Source organism: Erpetoichthys calabaricus, chromosome 4 (assembly GCF_900747795.2).
Source record: "Erpetoichthys calabaricus chromosome 4, fErpCal1.3, whole genome shotgun sequence".
In the NCBI taxonomy this organism is placed as follows: Eukaryota; Metazoa; Chordata; class Cladistia; order Polypteriformes; family Polypteridae; genus Erpetoichthys; species Erpetoichthys calabaricus.
The window spans coordinates 249,976,805-250,000,366 of NC_041397.2; the positions used below are offsets into that span (position 1 = coordinate 249,976,805).

General features: G+C 35.9%; 1 protein-coding gene across 9 annotated transcripts in view; it reads left to right on the forward strand.

Annotated features, from left to right (window-relative positions):
* Positions 1-23,562, forward strand: part of LOC114650761 (mitogen-activated protein kinase kinase kinase kinase 4) — a 296,865-nt gene that overhangs the window by 214,542 nt on the left and 58,761 nt on the right. For all 9 annotated transcript variants that reach the window (XM_028800590.2, XM_051926168.1, XM_051926169.1 and 6 more), the window contains 2 exons: positions 5,605-5,744; positions 18,569-18,666. In XM_028800590.2, the coding sequence (XP_028656423.1) occupies positions 5,605-5,744; positions 18,569-18,666 (238 nt within the window). The remainder of the gene's footprint in view (positions 1-5,604; positions 5,745-18,568; positions 18,667-23,562) is intronic.

Below are 23,562 nucleotides of genomic sequence, written 5' to 3' on the forward strand. Positions count from 1 at the left end.
CTCACCACTTCTTTTAAGTGTAGTGCTTAGAATTATAATCAGACCTCCTTTCAAAGATCTAAGGTTATGACTTGGACGGAGATAGTTTATTTAAAGCTTTGTGAACCAGTAGTAGTATTTTAAAGTCAATTGTGAAAGACATGGTTAACCAATGTAACAGTGCTAAAACTGGTGAGATATGCTCATATTTTCTTTCCCTAGTTAAGATTATGGCTGCTGCATTCTGCACTAATTGTAGCAGATTGATGTCTGTTTTAGGTAGTCCCGTTAGGATTGCATTACAGTAATCTAGTCTTACTAAAAACAAAAGTGTGAACTAATTTTTCAGCATCTTGTAAAGTTTTAAGAGATATAACTTTTGCTATATTCCTTAAGTGATAAAATGCAGATGTAATCTGGTTAACATACGATTTAAAGTTTAAGTCAGAGTCAATAAATTACCACTAAATTCTTTACCTCTGTCTTGACTTTTAAGCCTAAGGGATCAAGTTTATTTCACTCCGTTTTACCTAGTAGTTATAGGTAATAGCACCTGCTCTCTGAAGAACTTTTTCAATTACTTAGATGATATTAAATGCTGGATGGCAAGGAACTTCCTTCAACTAAATGAAAACAAAACTGATGTAATTATATTTGGCACCCCAAACTCTGTCACTAGCCTTAGCAGCGCACTTGGTCCACTGTCCATAGTTTTGCATAGTAAAGTTAAAAACCTTGGTTTGTTTATGAACACTTAATAATTTTAATAAACAGGTCAGCATGGTTGTAAAGGGCAGCGTTTATCATCTTAGAACTATAGCCAAGGTAAAGCCAATTTTATTTCATAAGGACCTGTAAATAGTTACCATGCTTTTTAGCATGTCTCGGCTTGACTACTGTAATTCCCCGTGTATGAGGTTGTCCCATTCCACAGTTTCTAGACTTGAAATGATTCAAAATGCAGCTGCTAGACTTTTAACTCCTGTTGTAGCTCATTTGCACTGGTTAGTGTGAAACACAAAGTTGATTTTAAAATTTTGCGATTTGTTTTTAAAGCACTCAATGTATTAGCCCCTCAATACATTTCAGATATGCTATTTCTGTGTTCAGTCCCCGGTCACTTAGGTCATCCTCACAACAGCTCCCTTCAGTTCCTCATTCACATCTCAAAACCAAAGACACCAGGGTTTCCCTGTAGCTGCCCTTAGACTTTGGAATAATCTCCAAGATTTAGTCTTGCCCTACTATTGAAGACTTTAAATCTAAATTAAAGACTCACCTTTTTTTCCTCTTGCTTTCAATTCAATGTGAAGTTCTCCTAGAGCTTTCATTAAGTCCACTATTATGTTAATTTTAATCTCATTTTAATAACTCTTACACAAAGAACAAATTAAGAAAAAGAGGGTATTACATTTACTTTAATTTTTAATTTATTTTCTTGATTATTATTATGTACGATTTCATGTTACTTTATTTAAATATTTTATATTCTGCTATGTTATTTATGTTAATATATTTTACTATACACCTAGAAAGCGCTTTGGGTCAACTCCAGTTGTCTTAAAATGTGCTATATAAATAAATGACTTAATACCCTCACTGTGTTCATGTTTGCCACTTAAGATTTCTGTTTTTTGCTTATTTATTTGAGAAAGTTTCTACTCATCCAATCAGAAATTCTCCTAAGACATTGGATCAGAAAGCTAAGAGCATCATGATCGTCATGAGCTATCGATAAATAAAGCTTCGTGTCATCTGCATAGCTGTGGTAGCTCACCTTGTGCTTTGAGATAATGTGACCTAATGGAAATTTGCAAATTGAAGAAAGTAGAAGGCACAGAATATATTCTTGTGGTGCTCCATATACAATATCATCCATCCATCCATCCATCCATTTTCCAACCCGCTGAATCCGAACACAGGGCCACGGGGGACTGCTGGAGCCAATCCCAGCCAACACAGGGCACAAGGCAGGAAACAATCCTGGGCAGGGTGCCAACCCACCGCAGGACACACACCCACACACCAAGCACACACTAGGGCCAATTTAGAATCGCCAATCCACCTAACCTGCATGTCTTTGGACTGTGGGAGGAAACCGGAGCGCCCGGAGGAAACCCACGCAGGCACGGGGAGAACATGCAAACTCCACGCAGGGAGGACCCGGGAAGCGAACCCGGGTCCCCAGGTCTCCCAACTGCGAGGCAGCAGCGCTACCCACTGCGCCACCGTGCCGCCCGATACAATATCATGAACCTTTGAAATACAATCACCACAACTAGCAAATATTACATTAATGATCTTTTTTTTTTTTTTTTTTTTTTTAAATATATTTTGCTAGTTCATTATTTTTTTGGAATCTGCTTACTTAAGTGCATAATTAGAGTATCGGTGTCTATACCTGCAGCATCAGATACACTGCAGAAGCAAACATTATGGGTACAGAGCACATTCATTCATGCAAGGCCAATTTATAATCACTAGTTAACCTATCTTACACATTTTTGATGTGTTAAACCTGAGTATTTTGATTAAATCTACCCAGATGAAAGGGAAACTTGGAAGGTTTTTCTTTCTTATAAACCTTGGAGGTCAATTTTTGATATTACACATAGTGCTGGGCGGTATACCGGTTCATACCGAAAACAGTTTTTTATTTTTTTTATGATATGGATTTTTCTTATACCGCAACACCGGTTTAAATTGCCTAAACAACGTTCAGAACGTGGCGCAGCGGGAAACTGTTCAAGTGGGGACCTTTTTCACTGCTACACCGCTAAACACAGATTTGTTGCACTAGGGCTCTTTTTCACTGCTACACCACCAAATAGTGGGCGGTAGCATAGGTATGCCGCGCGGTGAAAATGGACAGAGAGCATTCCGAAACTGAACTAAAAGTAAAGTTGAACATGATGAACAGAAGAACTTTTGCCGAAAAAAAGGAGTCACATCCGTCGCCTGGAGATACTTTAGTTTTAAAAGGTCAGATGTGTAAATACTGTTTCTATACTACTGGATAATACTGCAAGCCAAGTTGTGTACTTGTTTTATTTGTTTTCAATACAGTGTAATGTACCTGGGTACTGTGTAATAGTGTGACGACATGTTGACTTCAATCTCGACGCTTATGACGAGAATAAAGTCGACATGTTGATTTTATTCTCAACATTTCTACTTTATTCTCGCCATTTATGTCAAGATTAAAGTCGACATGTTGACTTTATTCTCGTACTTTGTCATTAAAGTAGAACATCGTAAACTAAACTTCATTGTAAAATGAATATTTAATTTACTGGATTTTCTCAAACCCCGTCATAAGTTATATAGCACATTAAATGCTTTAAGTGTTCCCCGAGCTTCTTAAACTGACTTCCTCTTGCACTAAGAGGAGGCCCCGGCAGCGATCGCCGCACAGAATACATTCACTTCATGATATTCCTGCTCTCTGAACATTTAGAATGCTAAGATAAATACTTGATATAATTTTCATGGTGAAATGCATTAAAGCATGTATTAATCATGTGGGGGCACCGTGGCGTGGAAGTTGCACTGCTGCCTTGCAGCAAGGGTGTGTCGGGTGTACCCTGCCTTGCATTTGCATGTTTTTCTGGTGGGTTTACTTCAGTTTCCTTTCAAAGTCACGTAGAATGTGGGGTGTTGTTATGCTATATTGACCCTGCTAATGTATGTTTTGCTCGTATTCACCCTGTGATGTGCTGGTGACTCGTTCAGGGATGGGCGCCACCCTAAATAGATGGCATAATTAAACATGTATAACGAAGATATTTTTAAAGTTCTGAACACTCCGTGGGCTAAGTTTATAACTAGTTTTAATTTCACAAAGACGTTTATCGTGTGGTGATTGGTTATGTGGAGAAAGAAAAATGAAAGATATGAATTGGGGTTTTGGTACGTCAGATAGAGACAGCACGCGTGGAATAAAGAAAGCCTGCTCAGAAGAACATCCATTGAATTCTGTGTTCGTGTTTCCGACCACCAGATCACAAACCCAACATTTACACAATATTTAAGTTAAACCTGTGCGATAGACATTCATACATCCAGTTTTTTGGAGCCTCGTCACACCTGCCATAAAGTTCTCTACACTGAACATACACCTGGGGACCCCTTACTGTGAGGGAGCAGCACTACCACCTCACTACCGTGCATGTTTAATACCTGCTTTAATGCATTTCATCATGAAAATGATGTCAAGTATTTATCTTAGCATTTTAAATTTTCAGAGAGCAGGAATATCATGAAGTGAATGGATTCTGTGCGGTGATCGCTATCTCCTCTTAGTGCGGGAGAAGTCAGTTTAAGAAGCGTAGTGATTAACAACTGGGTCGGGGAACACTTAACACAAAGCATTTAATGTGCTACATTAACTTATGACGGGGTTCGAGAAAATCTAGTAAATTAAACAATGATTTTAGGATGAAGTTTAGTTTACGACATTCTACTTTAATTATAAAGTAAACTATGAGAATAGAGTGGAAATGTCGACTTTAATCTCGACATAAACGGCGAGAATAAAGTGGAAATGTCGACTTTATTCTCGACATATAGTTTGATTTTTTTCTTCACCGTGGCCCTAATACGATTCTGTAGCGCTATACCACAAATAGCATTATAAATGCAAGTTTTAGTTGTATTATTTATGCATATAGCTTAACTTGTAGCAAGGTGCATGTTAATGCAGTTTGCCTAAATGATGGTTCAGTTGGTAAAGATGTCATCACCAAGATTGCATCTTTTTATTTTATTTTATTTTAATTTGGTGAATACTGTGTAATGCACCTGGGCTTGAAGCCTTGAAGTAATAGTGCAACTATCAGTAATAATACTATTATTTATTTTATTGTTATTATTTATTAGTTTAAATATTATGCAGTTTAATGATGGTAAAGTTGTTTAAAAAGTCACTTTAACGTGTCAGTGGACAGAGATGGTTAACATTAACAGAAAGTGTAGTTGTTTTACAAAAAATATTTACTATTTATTCCTTTTCTAAGACATGTTCAGTGCAATACAACTTTTGACAAGCACTTCTGGATATTTTACTAAGTCTAAATGCCTCTTTGGATGGTTGAAAATATGTTGTCAAAATTATAGTTTAATTTTATGCAAAATTTGTTCAATAAAAAGGTTCTATATTTTGAATGCATCTGTCATGCAGTGTGATTCCTTCTCTTCATTAGTGCCACCCCCTTGAAAACTATCACTTTATGGGGCAATGCAAACCTGTATTAATACTTGTGCGCACATTAAAATGTTTTTTTGTACAATGTACAATGCACTTGACAGTGGAATAGGTTATTTTTAGCCAGTAACTGCAGTGGAAAATGTGGTTAACATCCATTCATGCATGGGAAAAAAATACCGTTGAATACCGTGAAACCGGGATAATTTAGAAAAATACCGTGATATAGAATTTTGGTCATAACGCCCACCCCTAATTACACATTAGAAGAGTTACTAAAACTTTTTTTCTGCTATCTTCAAAGAAGATGAATTTATATTCTGTTTTCTCTCAGCTTGATGATCATATCCTTGTAGGCTATGTTGTTATATTTATCCAGGTTAAACGTGGGTGTTAACTGTTTACTAATTCTCTCCTCTCAGCAATATTGAACCTAGACTTCTGTGGGAGCGAGTTGAGAAGCGGGTGCCCAGACCAGGCAGTGGCAGCTCTTCGGGTTCCAGCAACTCTGGGTCGCAGCCAGGTTCACAGAGCGGGTCTGGGGAACGGTTTCGTGTTCGATGTAAGTCTTACAGTCAGGTCTATCCTGATGGTTATTTATTTATTTTATGCTGATCTTGACCCAAGTTGAAAACACTTTCAAGTGGTTAGAAACATGCAAGACTTTTGGGTTCATTGTTTTTTTCCCTTTTATCTATGCATCTGTTTCATATGCTTAAAAATAACAAATTCCATTCATGTTGTAATTCTAGATAAACACATGGTTTCATAGGTAGTACAGCCATGTATAAATTGTGATTATTGCTCTGATTTTTAATAATAATAATATTTATTTGTATAGCACATTTTCATACAAAAAAGTAGCTCAAAGTACTTTACATAATGAAGAACAGTAAATAAAAAAATATATAACAACATAAGAAATTAGAATAAGACAATATTAGTTAACATAAAAAAAAGAGTAAGGTCCGATGGCCAGGTTGGACAGAAAAAACAAAAAAAAACTCCGGACGGCTGGAGAAAAAAATAAAATCTGCAGGGGTTCCAGGCCACGAGGCCGCCCATTCCCCTCTGGGCATTCTACCTAACATAAATGAAATAGTCCTCTTGTGTCTAGGGTTCTCACGGAAGGACCTGATGATGATGGACATGCAGACTTCTGGCTTTTAATTCTTCACTGTTGGAACATCATGGTGCTTTGAGTAGATGGTGGTGGCAAAAGCCACCACCAAAAGGACACCGGAAAAAGAAACAGAAGAGAGAATAGGGGTTAGTACAGATTTTAGAGCTACCATGGATAGTTATTATAATAAATTGGATATACAGAGTATCAGGATTAAATTACAGTGAAATTATGAGAAGTCCATGTTAAAAAAATGCGTGTTCAGCAGTTTTTTGAAGTGCTCCACTGTATCAGCCTGGCGAGTTCCTATTGGTAGGCTATTCCAGATTTTAGGTGCATAACAGCAGAAGGCCGCCTCACCACTTCTTTTAAGTTTTGCTCTCGGAGTTCAAAGGAGACACTTATTTGAGGATCTGAGATTACGATTTGGAATATAAGATGTCAGACATTCTGATATATAATATGGGGCGAGATTATTTAAGGCTTTATAAACCATAAGCAGAATTTTAAAGTCAATCCTGAATGACACAGGTAACCAGTGTAGTGACATCAAAACTGGAGAAATGTGCTCGGATTTTCTTTTCCTTGTTAGGATTCTAGCAGCTGCATTCTGCACTAGTTGCATACGATTTATGTCTTTTTTGGGTATTCCTGAGAGGACTGCGTTACAGTAATCTAGTCGACTGAAAACAAACGTGTGAACTAATTTCTCAGCATCTTTCAGTGATATAAGAGGTCTAACTTTTGCTATGTTTCTTAAGTGAAAAAATGCTGTCCTAGTGATCTGATTAATATGCAATTTAAAATTCAGATTACAGTTAACAGTTACCCCTAAGCTTTTTACCTCCGTCTTGGCTTTTAATCCTAATATATCCAGTTTATTTCTAATAGCCTCATTGTATCCATTATTGCCAATTGCTAAGATTTCAGTTTTCTCTTTATTTAGCTTGAGAAAGTTACTATTCATCCATTCTGAAATACAAGTCAGACATTGTGTTAGTGAATCAATAGAATCGGGGTCATCAGGTGCTATTGATAAATACAGCTTTGGAATGGTTTGATTTTTTTCATGCTGTATTTAAATGTTAACACATTTAGGTAAGTCACCTTTGAAGTGACCTGTAACCATAGCAACTGGTAAGCCAAAACTGTCTTCTTTCTGACCACACCTGTTTTTGTTCTATGGAGTACAGCAAAACATTGAATATGCTTCTTTTGGTTGTTTACTCAACTTTCATTTTGATATTTAAAAGCTAGAATTGGGGTGTGTGATATGCATTGTCTAAAATAATATCTTAATTGTTGTCTTAACAAAATGTGAGCTGACACTATAGAGTATGTTACTCACTTTACAAAAAAACAAATCAAAAACACACATTAAGAGTCCATGCACTCACTGTGTCATGTAGCCTAATCATGCAGGGCTAGACATGATTCCTAAATGAGAATACACTTCTGATTAGACAGTAATGTTAACTTCCCTTAGTTATTTGTTCAGATGTGTTATGAGTCTATGGAGGCTGGCAGCCTCATGCCTGTTTCTGCTGGTGGTGTTAGGCAGATTTTTTGGTGTGTTCAGTGCTAAAATTTGCATCTCCTGTACCTCTTCATTATCAGTGCTCTTAAAGGCAGTCCTTTTCACTTGCCTTTGTCTGGGTGTCACACATCATTTACATTGACTACATATTTTGCAGTCATATTTTCACAAACACAGTAGTTTATCATAATCAGAAGTTGCTTGCTGTCAGATCAAATTGAAGACAGTATTATTGCTCTTTTCAGTTCAAAATCACTGCCCCCACTTTAAGCACCACCTTCACAAGATATTGGATTGGTTTAGTTAGCTGTCAAATTGTTCCCACTATTCATGGTTTTCTCCAGATGTGTACAGTCATGTGCCAACTTATGTCTCCCTTTGGGACTGACCATTTGGTTATATGTCTGTCACCAATTCTACAGGTCATTGCAATTGTAGCTCTGGTGTCGGTCACCAGTATACATACTGTAACACAAATGGACCTTCATGTCTGGACAGCTGCATAGTGGGTCCATGTAAGACAGTGTTTCTCAACCACTGCATTGCACCCTCGGTGGGTCATGAGTTGCCATCATTGGTCAACAAGTGGGTCATGGTGTGCCACAAGTAAATCGCCTAAACGATCTATGTTTCCCCATTTCTAAATGATCTTATTTCATCAGGAGGAACCCCCTATCATGTTTTTTTTTAAGCAAGGGAGCAATTTGCAATTGCTACTAGTGAACTTAAAAATGCAAAACTTGGTTATGGGAGCATAAAGGTTGAGAAACACTGCTGTAAGGGAAGGCGGTGTGGGCTAAATGCATTAGCCATGTTGATCAAAACAAAGGGCCCTTTCAGAATTAGAAAACATATGAAGCCATGTGTAATAATAATAACAAAAGATTTATTACTGTGGCTGGTTTTGGAAATTTCTACAATATGTTTACCCTATTCTTTTAGCATGGCCCTTGGCCCTAAGTACAAATTGCCTTAACTTATTTGGCAGTAGATTGACACATAACTGTATATCAAATGTCCTGGTGCACTAAGTGTAGCCTAGTAGGATATACTAATGTTTGTCCACATTTAATGCTATGATCATTTTTTTTTTTTATCTTGTGCAGTATTCGACAGAACTTTAAATTCTGATTTGGTGACTTAGAGTAGAGTATATTGGATTTTTGTTCTTGCTTATATGCTGCACACTTTACCTTAAAGTAAAGCAGTTAAATGTTTACCCATGCTCTGTAGTTCAATTATAATTAGTATTATATTCTCTTTGGATTCTTATCTTGCTTATATTAAGGGGAATGAAGAAAGTAATGCCAAAAATAACCACTCATCCATTCAATTTCCTGAAGCTGATTTTGCGAGCTAGTAGGGCTATGGAGTTCAATGGCGACAGTAGCATTACACGCAAGTGTACAGTGGGTACGGAAAGTATTCAGACCCCCTTCAATTTTTCACTCTTTGTTATATTGCAGCCATTTGCTAAAATCATTTAAATTAATTTTTTTCCTCATTAATGTACACACAGCACCCCATATTGACAGACAAAAAAAAGAATTTTTGAAATTGTTGCAGATTTATTAAAAAGAAAAACTGAAATATCACATGGTCCTAAGTATTCAGACCCTTTGCTCAGTATTTAGTAGAAGCACCCTTTTGAGCTAATACAGCCATGAGTCTTCTTGGGAAAGATGCAACAAGTTTTTCACACCTGGATTTGGGGATCCTCTGCCATTCCTCCTTGCAGATCCACTCCAGTTCTGTCAGGTTGGATGGTAGATATTGGTGGACAGCCATTTTTAGGTCTCTCCAGAGATGCTCAATTGGGTTTAAGTCAGGGCTCTGGCTGGGCCATTCAAGAACAGTCACAGAGTTGTTGTGAAGTCACTCCTTCGTTATTTTGGCTGTGTGCTTAGGGTCATTGTCTTGTTGGAAGGTAAACCTGCGGCCCAGTCTGAGGTCCTTAGCACTCTGGAGAAGGTTTTTGTCCAGGATATCCCTGTACTTGGCCGCATTCATCTTTCCCTCGATTGCAACCAGTCGTCCTGTCCCTGCAGCTGAAAAACACCCCCACAGCATGATGCTGCCACCGCCATGCTTCACTGTGGGGACTGTATTGGACAAGTGATGAGCAGTGCCTGGTTGTCTCCACACATACCGCTTAGAATTAAGGCCAAAAAGTTCTATCTTGGTCTCATCAGACCAGAGAATCTTATTTCTCACCATCTCAGAGTCCTTCAGGTGTCTTTTAGCAAACTCCACGCGGGCTGTCATGTGTCTTGCACTGAGGAGAGGCTTCCGACAGGCCACTCTGCCATAAAGCCCTGACTGGTGGAGGGCTGCAGTGATGGTTGACTTTCTACAACTTTCTTCCATCTCCTGACTGCATCTCTGGAGCTCAGCCAAAGTGATCTTTGGGTTCTTCTGTACGTCTCTCACCAAGGCTCTTCTCCCCCGGTAGCTCAGCTTGGCCGGACGGCCAGCTCTAGGAAGGGTTCTGGTCGTCCCAAATATCTTCCATTTAAGGATTATGGAGGCCACTGTGCTTACGTGCAGCAGAAATTTTTCTGTAACCTTGGCCAGATCTGTGCCTTGCCACAATTCTGTCTCTGAGCTCTTCAGGCAGTTCCTTTGACCTCATGATTCTCATTTGCTCTGACATGCATTGTGAGCTGTAAGGTCTTATATAGACAGGTGTGTGGCTTTCCTAATCAAGTCCAATCAGTATAATCAAACACAGCTGGACTCAAATGAAGGTGATCTCAAGGATGATCAGAAGAAATGGAAAGCACCTGAGTTAAATATATGAGTGTCACAGCAAAGGGTCTGAATACTTAGGACCATGTGATATTTCAGTTTTTCTTTTTTAATAAATCTGCAACAATTTCAAAAATTCTTTTTTTTTGTCTGTCAATATGTGGTACTGTGTGTACATTAATGAGGAAAAAAATTAATTTAAATGATTTTAGTAAATGGCTGCAATATAACAAAGAGTGAAAAATTGAAGGGGGTCTGAATACTTTCCGTACCCACTGTATATACCCAATCATATCAGTATTTCTTTTTCATTAAAGAAATGTGTTTTTATTTATTTGCAAAGCTAAAAATTCCGGTTCATTAGTGTTTTGTCTAACTTTTAGGCTCCATCCTAAAATAAGTTTTGAATATGTCAGTTATGTTGCTTTTGTAATGTTTAGAGTGATGACCAAGAGCAATTTCTATTCTCATTCATTAGAAAATATTACTAGTGTCACCTAATACAAAAATCAGAGATGAGAATGATGAAGTACCTTCAATTTAAAACCTCAGTCATACTCGGTGCACGTCATTGTTGTACACAGCAAGAGTTTCCAGAAATGGTTAATTTACAACATTCTAGCTAAACTGCAAATGTTTTTAGATTTTTTGAACATATGACTATACCTAATAATTGGATTGTGGGACACAAACAATTTGAAATTTTTCATGACTATTTTGATATGTTTATGTTCAATTTGGTTCCCATTTGAAACCATTTGTATAAGGAATTTAGTTATATCTCTTCTCCATCAAGGCATGAGAATAAATTTTTTTCTTCACCATCACTACAAACTTGGGGTGATTAGCAAATACAAAATTATTTTTGAGTGAAATGTTCCTTTAACATTTTTGTTTCTTAAATTAAAAGTTGAACACCCAAGTACATTTTTTTTTAAATCAACTTTTTTGTTCTCTTTCATTCTTAAGAATGTTGTGAAGTCGAGGATGTTAAATTACACAAAGAATTGTCAAGCTGGATAGCAAAATATTTTACCATATCATTCATAAATACATGTAACATTATAGTGAATGCTACAATTTATGTTCCTGTGTAAGACTTTGGCTGCCAAGAAACTGAAAATTATGCTGAGCACATACAAGCAGCCAAAATAATAACTTTGCTTAGACAGCTCTTGGGGTACATTGAATACATCATCATATGTTTTAGAGCTAATTAATAATATAATCATTGTAAATATAAGCCATGTTAAGTCTTGGAGAAATGCAGCAGCTGCATATTTTCTTACCAATCCGTTTTTGCAATTAATTGTATATCTTGTTAATTTAAATGCTGGTTATTTCCTAGTTTCTGTCAAAAAATTTTCTATGTTTATTGACTTTTTATAACAATTTAACAAGCGTGACTACTTTTGGTTTTGTTGTTGTGATTGAAATCAGGTGACCCTACTTTCCACGAGACCTATAGCGTTGAATCTTCAGCCAGTCATTTAGAGGCTTAAAAAACAATTCTGTATTTAAGGACTGTGCTTAATTATCTTATGTTAAGTGTGCATAATATATTTTTGTTTACTATGTATTAGTGCTGGGCGGTATACCGGTTCATACCGAAAACTGTTTTTATTTTTTTTTATGATATGGATTTTTCTTATACGGCAACACCGGTTTAAATTGCCTAAACGACGTTCGGAACGTGGCGCAGCGGGAAAATGTTCAAGTGGGGACCTTTTTCACTGCTACACCGCTAAACACAGATTTGTTGCACTAGGGCTCTTTTTCACTGCTACACCACCAAATAGTGGACGGTAGCATAGGTATGCCGCGCGGTGAAAATGGACAGAGAGCCGAAAAAAAGCAGTCACATCTGTCGCCTGGAGATGCTTTAGTTTTAAAAGGTCAGATGTGTAAATACTGTTTCTATACTACTGGATAATACTGCAAGCCAAGTTGTACTTGTTTTATTTGTTTTCAATACAGTGTAATTTACCTGGGTACTGTGTAATAGTGTGACGACATTTTGACTTTATTCTCGACATTTCCACTTTAATCTTGACGCTTATGACGAGAATATATTCTTTTGACTTTATTCTCGTAATTTGTCATTAAAGTAGAACATCGTAAACTAAACTTCATCATAAAATGAATATTTAATTTACTAGATTTTCTCAAACCCCGTCATAAGTTATATAGCACATTAAATGCTTTGTGGTAAGTGATTCGTTCAGAGATAGGCGCAACTCTGAATGGATGACATAATTAAACATGTATAACGAAGATATTTTTAAAGTTCTGAACACTCCGTGGGCTAAGTTTATAACTAGTTTTAATTTCATAAAGACGTTTATCGTGTGGTGATTGGTTATGTGGTGAAAGAAAAAGGAAGGATAGGAACTGGGGTTTTGGTAGCCTACGTCAGATAGAGACAGCATGCATGCAATAAAGATAGCCCGCTCAGAAGAACATGCATTGAATTCTGTGTTTGTGTCTCCGGCCAGCAGATCACAAACCCAACATTTACACAATATTTAAGTTAAACCTATGCGATAGCTATTCATACATCCAGTTTTTTGTAGCCTCGTCACACCTGCCATAAAGTTCTCTACACTGAACATACACCTGGGGACCCTTTACTGCGAGGGAGCAGCACTACCGCCTCACTACAGTGCATGTGTAATACCTGCTTTAATGCATTTCATCATGAAAATGATATCAAGTATTTATCTTAGCATTCTAAATTTTCAGAAAGCAGGAATATCATGAAGTGAATGGATTCTGTATGGTGATCGCTTAAGAAGCGTAGTGATTAACCACTGGGTCGGGGAACGTAAAACAAAGCATTTAATGTGCTGCATTAATTTATGACGGGGTAAATTAAGTAATTGATTAAACATTGATTTTAGGAAGAAGTTTAGTTTACGACATTCTACTTTAATTATAAAGTAAACTATTAGAATAAAGTGGAAATGTCGACTTTAATCTCGACATAAACGGCGAGAATAAAGTGGAAATGTTGACTTTGTTCTCGACATATAGTTTTTTTTCTTCCCAGTATAGCTTAGCTTGAAGCAAGGTCCATATTAATGCAGTTTGCCTAAATGATGGTTCAGCTGGTAAAGATGTCATCACCAAGTTGCACTTGTTGTATTTTATTTTAATTTGGTGAATACTGTGTAATGCACCTGGGCTTGAAGTCTTGAAGTAATAGTGCAACTATCAGTAATAATACTATTATTTATTTTATTGTTATTATTTATTAGTTTAAATATTATGCAGTTTAATGATGATAAAGTTGTTTAAAAAGTCACTTTAACGTGTCAGTGGACAGAGATTGTTAACATTAACAGAAAGTGTAGTTGGTTTACAAAAAATATTTACTATTTATTCCTTTTCTAAGACATATTCGGTGCAATACAATTTTTGACAAGCACTTCTGGATATTTTACTAAGTCTAAATGCCTCTTTGTATGGTTGAAAATATGTTGTCAAAATTATAGTTTGTTTTTTGCAAAATTTGTTCAATAAAAAGGTTCTATATTTTGACTGCATCTGTCATGCAATGTGATACCTTCTCCATTAGTGCCACCCCCTTGAAAACTATCACTTTATGGGGCAATGCAAAACTGTATTAATACTTGTGTGCACTTTAAAATGTTTTTTTTTGTACAATGTACAATACTCTTGACGGTGGAATAGGTTATTCTTAGCCAGTAATTGCAGTGGAAAATGTGGTTAACATCCACTCATGCATGGGGAAAAAAATACCGTCGAATACCGTGAAACCGGGATAATTTAGAAAAATACCGTGATATAGAATTTTGGTCATACCGCCCACCCCTACTATGTATTTATTATTTTTAAAGTTGTAATTAGTTTTTCTTTGCTTGTAACCATTTCTTTGACATCTTGTAAAAGCACTTTTAGCTACATCTTTTATATGGAAAATGTGCTGTAGAAATAAATGGCGTTAAAATGCCTAGTATATTAAAACTCACAACTACAAGAAACAATATAAAGCGTACTCCCCCCCCCCCAACAACTTTTTTTACATTGGGTAATCTAATTTTCTTCCACATCCCTAAGGTATATTTCTTACACACAAAATATCTGAACTACCTTTTATGTCATTGAGTAGAAAGAGACTTGTACTAAAGTGTGAGCTTCTTCCTTTCCTTTTGATTACTACGTGTATGTTCATAGAATTAGTAATTTCATGCTACACTAAGCTTTTATGTGTCACCACCTTTATATTCGGATGTTCTAGAGCAACACGTTCTACCTGTTGAAAGAATAAGGAACACTAAATCAGTGTTTCTTGAACACTGGGTTGGAGCTTGATGCCAGTGGGTCGCGAGTTGTAATTATTTTTAATGGTAGTGGATAGCACTGTGTGATGTGTTGTATCAGAGATCCGGTGATCATGCTCTACCCTTAAACGATGGTTGTACTTGATTCACCGTCATTCCTTCCAGTCCTGCTTTAATTATTATGCTAGATTCATCAAGGGGACCCACATATCCTCCACCTCGCACAAACCCAAAACGCTTTGACAATTGAAATTGCTTCACAAAGTTGGGTCACAAAAAACACTTACATAGGGGGAAAAGGGGTCACGACACCAGAAAAGTTGAGGAACACTATACTAAACCACAGTGTAGCTTCATTAGAAAAGGAAAATACTAGTTTTTTCTCAAAGGAAACAAGGCTATCCTTAATAATATAACAGTAAGTATTTATTCTTAATCTAGAATAGGCTATTCTTAAAACATAATGTGCAAATACAAGATGGTGAAAAAGTCATGCAATATTACATAGAGAGATTTTGTATTTGGACTGATTGGAGACATTTAAAAATTTCAATCAATATTGAATAATACTAATTTGAAAATCAGATGAATAGTAACAACCAGGATATACTTGACACTATGCGACATATATGCTTGCAGGTGCTGCTGCTATGCAAGCTGTGTACTGACTATACTTGCGTGTAAAACTTGTGTAAATCTGGAGGATTTCACAGGGTGGCAGTGTGAGATGCTGTTGCAAAGGTGTTCAATAAAAGATGGCAGCAACGACACAGAAGATGGTATGTGAGACCTTTAAATGTATCAGGTCATTACAATAGGTAATGCAAGTGTTGCATATTCCCCATGTGAGAAATGGATGAAGAAAAGCATCATTAACACTTTCATATGTCAGCATTTATGTTTGATGGTTTACTTCTCTGCATTGATCCCTTCATCAAACATCAAAGCACGCACTCCTCTGGAAGCTAAAATACGGCTTGCTGTCACACTGTGGTATCGTGCAACAGCCAAATCCCCCCTTCTTTTCTTGGACATTTTCCACTTTGCACAGACATATCTGTCTCAAATTTCCTTCCATTTTGTCTTGAATGTTTCCACATCCACTTTCAGAGAGCTGGCAATTTGATGCCAGCTGTTCTGACTAGCATATTTATCACTATGGAGATGTTGATAGTAAACAACGATGCTGATGTCACATACCAAAGCATGAACACATGCCACCCAAATTTTTGCTGTTAGTGCAGCTTGCTCACGATTCTGTCAAAAGAGTGCTGGAAACACGTGGCAGCCATGATGTGTACGTGTAATTGTTTTGAGCGCAAGTATAACCCAGCTCTTACTGCTCACAGACAGTGCCTGGAGTTTGAACTTAGGACTCTAGGTTTTCATTAATACTTATTGCTTCATTGTGATTTTCTTGTTTCCTGGTCTCATATGAAATCTGTTTAATGTGAATGTGAAAAAATGCATTTTTTTATAAATCGTTAAAGTAGGGAAAGGTACAGTAAAAATTGGAAGGACTGCTCTAGATAAAAAAAAAAAATCTATCAACGTTAAATTAGATTTTCTCAAATGAAAACGCACATTTTTTTTTTCTTTTCAGAAGCAGCTATTTGTTAATTTGCTGTGTAACATCTATTATAAAAAAAAAAAATCCTGCATAAAAATAGTAGGGCGTCGAGACGTAATCTTCACGTTAAGATCACGGAAGACACTTAAAAGACCCGCGAGACTGAAGAGATTGGCCACGGAGCGTCTCGCGGGGACCTTAAACATGAGACTTTGTGCCAAGAGATTGACCCAGGACCGTCTCGCGATGACGTAGAACATGAGATTCTTGCAAGACACGCCCTATTTACAACCAAATAAGAGCATGGGCAGCAACACACTCAGTCGTGTTTTGGCTTTGAGCACACACAGATCCAGGGCTCTCTGCACATATAAAGCGTATAAGGACAATGCGTTATAGATGAAATGTAGACGACTAAGCGAAGAAGAAAGCAGCGTGGAGAAAAGAGACTCAAAAGCATTGGAGAGACAAAAAAGAAAAAGAATAATCTAGGTGCAAATTCAGAAAATAAGGAAAGTAATTATCAGCCCAGAACAACTGGAATTTAAAAAAAAAAAAAAAAAAAAGCACGTCCAATCCGGACGTTGGCGCTATACACATGCAGAACAGGTAAAAGATTATGAAAGTAATGATAAGTAATTATCAGCCCGGAACAAGTGGAATTGAGAAAAAAGCATGTCCAATCCAGACGCTGGTGCTATACACATGCAGAGCAGGTTAGAGATTATGAAAGCAATGGAATTTGAAAAGCTCAAAAAAAAAAACCGGCACAATACACATGTGGAGAAAGTTAAAGAATATGAAAGTAGGAAAATTAGAAAGTATAAAAAAAGAAAGTAAAGATCACAGTAGCACAAACGAACGGAAATTATTACTCAAAAAAGGGAAAATAATCACCACGGACCAGGTGTAATTGAAACAAAAGCAGGATAAAGCGAGGTCAGAAATAAAAGACAGAGTAGAAAACAAAGTAAAACGTCATAAAGAGGTTAAAAAACAAGAGGGCCAAACACATGCAGAGCAGGTTAGAGATAATTTAAAACTGGAATTCAAAAGACTCAAAAAAAAAAAACACATGCAGAGCAAGGTACAGAATATGAAAGCAGAAAAAAATGACAGTGTCAAAACAAAGAAAGTAAACCACATTAGCACAAAGAAAGAAATTATTACTCGTAGAAAAAACAAAAAGGCGAAGAGAGATCGAATATATGGACATAGGTTATATGTCAGAAGTATGTAAATATTGAAAGGCTTTGAAGTTTAAGTCAAGAGAATTTCAGAAACGAAGTTTACCTCACATGCATTTATTGGTTACTTTGCAAAAAAATTTAACTGCTGATGATGTAGATCGTTTTGTCTGTGCTGAAATTCCAAAATCCTGAATTATGCTATAAAGTCATTAAACACATGTCTCACTGACCTCATTAAAAAGATTCAGCACATTGGGACTCGAAAGATTCCAAATATTGTTTTTACAGAAGTTCAGAAATAAAAGTGAAACTAATGAAATAGCAACAATTCAAAGAAAAAAAAAATCTTAAAAGTATGTATCTGGAAAAACAAAAAGGGGGTTGGCGAGCGAAGCCCCATAGTATATATTAAAGACAGGCTTTACCAAAAAGGCATTGTGCTGTAACCTTCTGCCTCAAAACACAAGCTCATGTTACAAACATGATTGTAGAAATTCAACTATGAAATGCCATCTTGTGGTGAATATATGGTATATTTGTATTTCAAAGGCTTTGTACTTAATTTTCCTAAAATGCTTTGTGCTGATATTCAAGCAGTGTTTACTGTATATATTCATTTGCATTGTTATCTTTCTGGTCAGGCTGAAAATAATATATTCTTTTAATTATCAGAATATTTGATTGATTTTCTTTTAATGTAGTTTAAAAATTCAAATCACACAAGTAAACTGATATGTTTAAATGGTGTTTTGTTTTTCAGAAATGCAGGCTGTTTCATTGTATTTTGTAATAAAACTTAAGAAGTTACTTTATTACTATTAAAATTATAGAAGCTAAATTGGTATTTTTTATACCAAGCAGTTCAGTATCCCTATCATAACTAACATTTTAAATAATTACTGTTTGTCACTTAGCATCTTCAAAATCTGAGGGTTCACCATCACAAAGACAAGAAAATGCTGCTAAAAAGCCAGAGGAGAAGAAGGATGCATTTAGACCAAGCAGGCCAGCTGTAAGATTTTGCCATTTTTCATACAAATTTTATTAATTTAATATTGGTAGAGATATGTGCTTTAGCACTGAATATTATTACATTAGCAACAGTAAAAATGTGCTGACTTTCATTTTTTGTTTATCTTTCTTTTGCCAAACCACTCTGTCAACGTCGATAAATGGTTGTGTATGACCTAATCTCAACATCTGTAGGGTGAAGTGGTAAGCTGTTTTACTCAAAATGTCCTGTCATCGTTTATTGTGAATCATTGCTTGCCCTTGCTTGGATCAAGAAAGAAGCTAACTTTTCATGTTGGCTGAAAAATTTTGCCATTTATTTTTTTCATTGTAGCACCAGCCATTTCGTTCTTATCATATGATATCACTGCATGAATTATTAGTTTTTGCAACCACTTTTATCCTTTAAATGACTTGATTACTGGATGTTGCATTTTTTCAACTAGGAGTTATATCTAAGTGGTCTAACGAAATTGTTTAAAGAATATTATTTCCTTTCAGTTATGTTCTTATTTGGTTTTGGATTTTGTGAGCATATGTAATTAAGATCCATGGAAACATTTGGTTTTCTTTCCAAATGAATGTACAGATGTCATCTTTTGCTGCTTATACATGTTCACAGATATATATAAGATGTATAAAAATGCAAGATAATACTACAAGCAAGCCAGACAAAGATATGTTTGTTAGAAAAATTCTAATTAAAAAAAAAAAAGATAATCAATTAAGTCAAAATATAATGGATAGTTCCTTTCAGACCAGTATGCTTGAACAGTAATGTAATGTGGTATTTTTTTATTTTGTATATTTAATATTTGCTTTCCAAAAATAGTGAAAAAATATTTTTTACACATATCACCACCACTTATTTAATGAGAGATTAATGCTGAGTTAAATTAGAACATAATATATTTACATAAACATGTTTGTAAAGAATGTTTTGCCATTAAAATCCATTTGTGTTAAGTTTTTGGTTTGAAACAGACTTGAATTTATCTTAGGTTATTGTGTGTTTATATAATTAGCTATTCTAGCATTGAAATACATGATCATAGAAACATTGGCATATTCTGTTAAGCCCTAAGTTTTCAGTGTTTGTTACAGTGGTTTAAAAATCTATCTATGCATTATAAAAAGAAATCCTGTCCCCTGACAAGATAGTGATCTTTCTTGGAAGATAATTTAAAGACCCGCGAGACGAAAGAGACCTGCCACTGTGCGTCTCACAGGAACATAGAACGAGAATCTTGCAAGACACACCCTACTTACAAGCAATATCAAAAAAAACAAATCAGTAGTGTAAAGGCAGTCATGCAGCACACACAGCTCCAGGGCTCTCAGTGCATATAAAGTGTATAAGGTCAATACGGTAGAGATGAATAGGGTAGAAATGAAACGTCGATGATTAAACGAAGAATAAAGAAAAGCGCGGAGAAAAGAGACTCAAATGCGTTGGACAGAAAAAAGAGCAAAAAAGAATAATCGAGGTGCAAATTCAGAAAATAAGGAAAGTAATTATCAGCCCGGAACAAGTTGAATTGGAAAAAAAAGCACGTCCAATCCGGCTCAGAATTAAATGACAGCGAGTAAAAGACAAAGTAGAACTTCATAGAGATGTTTACAAATATTGGCGCTAAACACATGCAGAGCAGGTTAGAGACTATGAAACCAGGGAAATTAGAAAGGCTCAAAAAAAAAAAAACCTTGGCGCTATACACATGTGGAGAAAGTTAAAGGATATGAAAGTAGGAAAATTGGAAAATATAAAAAAAGTAAAGATCGCAGTAGCGCAAACAAACAAACTGCCTCATTTAACTGTGCACCAGTCTAACTTTGGTTTTGCACAATAATTACTACACTATTGCACCTTAACACTTAATTCTACTTTATTCACATAATTTTACTTATTTATTGTGTTCTACTATACTGTTATCTTTCGATCTATAACTTTTTGTTAATCTAACTGATATTCTTCTAACTTTGCACAGTTTTTGATAAGCGGATCAGGATGCATTTCACTGCGTGTTGTCCTGTATAACTATGCATGTGACAAATAAAGAATCTTGAGAATTTCAAAAACGGAGTTTACCGCACATGCATTTATTGGTTACTTTGTTAATGTATATATATTTATCTGTCTGCTTATTTAAAAACCAAAATTTACCCCCAGGAGTCAAAAACGTTCTGTCTAGCCCTTGTACAAAAACCTAGACAAAAGCTGGGGTATCACCTTGGTAAACCCATGTACTTTTGGAACTGTGAGAGGAAAATAGCACGACTTTACAGACAGGAGTCCAATGCAGAACTCTATTTACTTTGTTACTTTGTAAAAAAAAAAAAAAATTATTAAATGCTGATGATGTAGATCGTTTTGTCTATGCTGAAATTCCAAACAGAGAAACCTATCTTGACCTCATTAAAAAGATTCAGCATATTGGGACTCGCAAGATTACAAATATTGTTTTTACAGAAGTTCTGAAATAAAAGTGAAACTAATGAAATAGCAACAATTCAACAAAAAAAAAACAATCTTAAAAGTGTGTATCCGGAAAACCAAATACGGGGGTTGACGAGCGAAGCGAGCAGGGGGCAAAGCCCCCTAGTCTTATAATATTTTATTGGTGGAATATATACTGTATTTTATTGATGGAATTAATGCATTTTCAGTTTGTATATAATCACATATATTAAAACTGTTAAAGCCCCTGACACTCATTTCACTTTTAGCACAGAGCATTGTTCAAACAGATTTGTTTGAACTTACATTACAAGGGAATATGTTTGCATCACAAAGAGATTTATCGTAATTACCAATACTGAACTATATACTCATTCTGGAGTACAGTTAAGTTTTCATACCTCAACATTTAACTTCAGAAGCCATTATGGGATTTATTTAATTTTTATCTTAAAGGAAAATTTAGGCAACAAGAATCCACTGATATTTTGTCCTTGCCAATATTTAATTAGACATTCAGTCTCCCACTTTGTTACTTATCTTTCTCTATATCTGGGGTTTACTGACTATTAATTAGACATGTATCAAGCAGTGATGAACAAATTGGTAGTCCGGACGCTGGGACTACAAGTTTTTAATTCCAAACAATCAAGTTACAGACCAGCACACTACTAGATGCTTCCAATCTTTGGTCCCTAAAATTTTTCTCTAATCAAAAAAAAAAAAAAATTAATAAAAGCAAAAGACCCATTTCTTCAAGTACACTCTTAACTTGGGTGAAGACAGCTGCATTTAGCTTGCCAGACTGTCTTGGTTATATTTACTGCATGAAGCTTGAGTGCATACCACAACTCAGAATGCAGGTACTGTCAGCATTCAAAATGCATTTATATTTGTTTAATCGGTGTATTGATATTCTCCTAGTTAGTAGGTGACAGTTTTTGGTCAGTGTTGCATACCTAACAATTTCACAGAAGAGCAAGTGAGACTGTTCTGATTGAAGAACAAAAGAAAGAGAAAAAAAAAGAAGATGGTGTGTCAGACACATTAACCAAAAACGATGAGGGCAAGTATAGTATTCTTGTAAGTGGGTGGCTTACATGATGAACAGATGAACTACAGATATTTCTGAATGTCTTCCTTGTGTTTTGATTACGTTATGTTATGTTATATTTAGCCCTAAGTTCATCATTTTGGCATCCACGTAAACAGCCTCTCCTTGCAATTCACCACCATTCGCGGTGAAAATCTAGTGCATGTTGCCACTTCTGACATCATTTTTACCATGTGGCCCTCGCAACCAGCATGGATGTTTCAAATGTTAAACGGGCTTACCACACACTCCTCCACCAGTGAGCTATACAACAAAATTGTGCAGCAGGACTATAAAGCATGTAAGTGAAACAATAGCACTAGCTGTTAAGCAGTTGGGATAGTGAGTGCAAGTGTGCCAAAAGTTAATTGTATTCTCTTGTTGTTTAATGCAATATAAATGAAAATGCATATTTTGTTTTGGATTTCCCAAAAAAAAAGAGAGAATGGAGGACAAAGGCTAACCATTCCACCACTGCTTCAGTACCTGTTACAAGTGAAAGGATTCATAATTACAAGCAACATTGTGACAAAAATAAATGGAAAATAACTTTTCTAATACTAGAAGAACTTTTTTCTGCTGACTAAATAAGGAGGATATTATACAAAGTAGCGATGACTGCTGTGCTGTATGCAGAGAGCAACAAGAAACCACATATAAAAGTGTTTCTTTGTTTTCAGGAAAAAGTTATTTTAGTATTGAAAAAGTCTGTTTACTACACTAGTCAGCATGCTTATATCTAACAAATGCTGTAGTAGCACAAAATCATTTCATGAAAGAAAACCTGTACACTGTTGAAGCAGATAGGTATTTTCAGCTGTTACGGACAGCTATTGCTGTGAACATTAGCTACATACAGTTAGGTCCATAAATATTTGGACAGAGACAACGTTTTTCTAATTTTGTTTCTGTACATTACCACAATGAATTTTAAATGAAACAACTCAGATGCAGTTGAAGTGCAGACTTTCAGCTTTAATTCAGTGAGGTGAACAAAATGATTGCATAAAAATGTGAGGCAACTAAAGCATTTTTTAACACAATCCCTTCATTTCAGGGGCTCAAAAGTAATTGGACAAATTAAATAACTGGAAATAAAATGTTCATTTCTAATTCTTGGTTGAAAACCCTTTGCTGGTAATGATAGCCTGAAGTCTTGAACTCATGGACATCACCAGATGCTGGGTTTCTTCCTTTTTAATGCTCTGCCAGGCCTTTACTGCAGCGGCTTTCAGTTGCTGTTTGTTTGTGGGCCTTTCTGTCTGAAGTTTAGTCTTCAACAAGTGAAATGCATGCTCAATTGGGTTAAGATCAGGTGACTGACTTGGCCTTGGCTATTCAAGAAT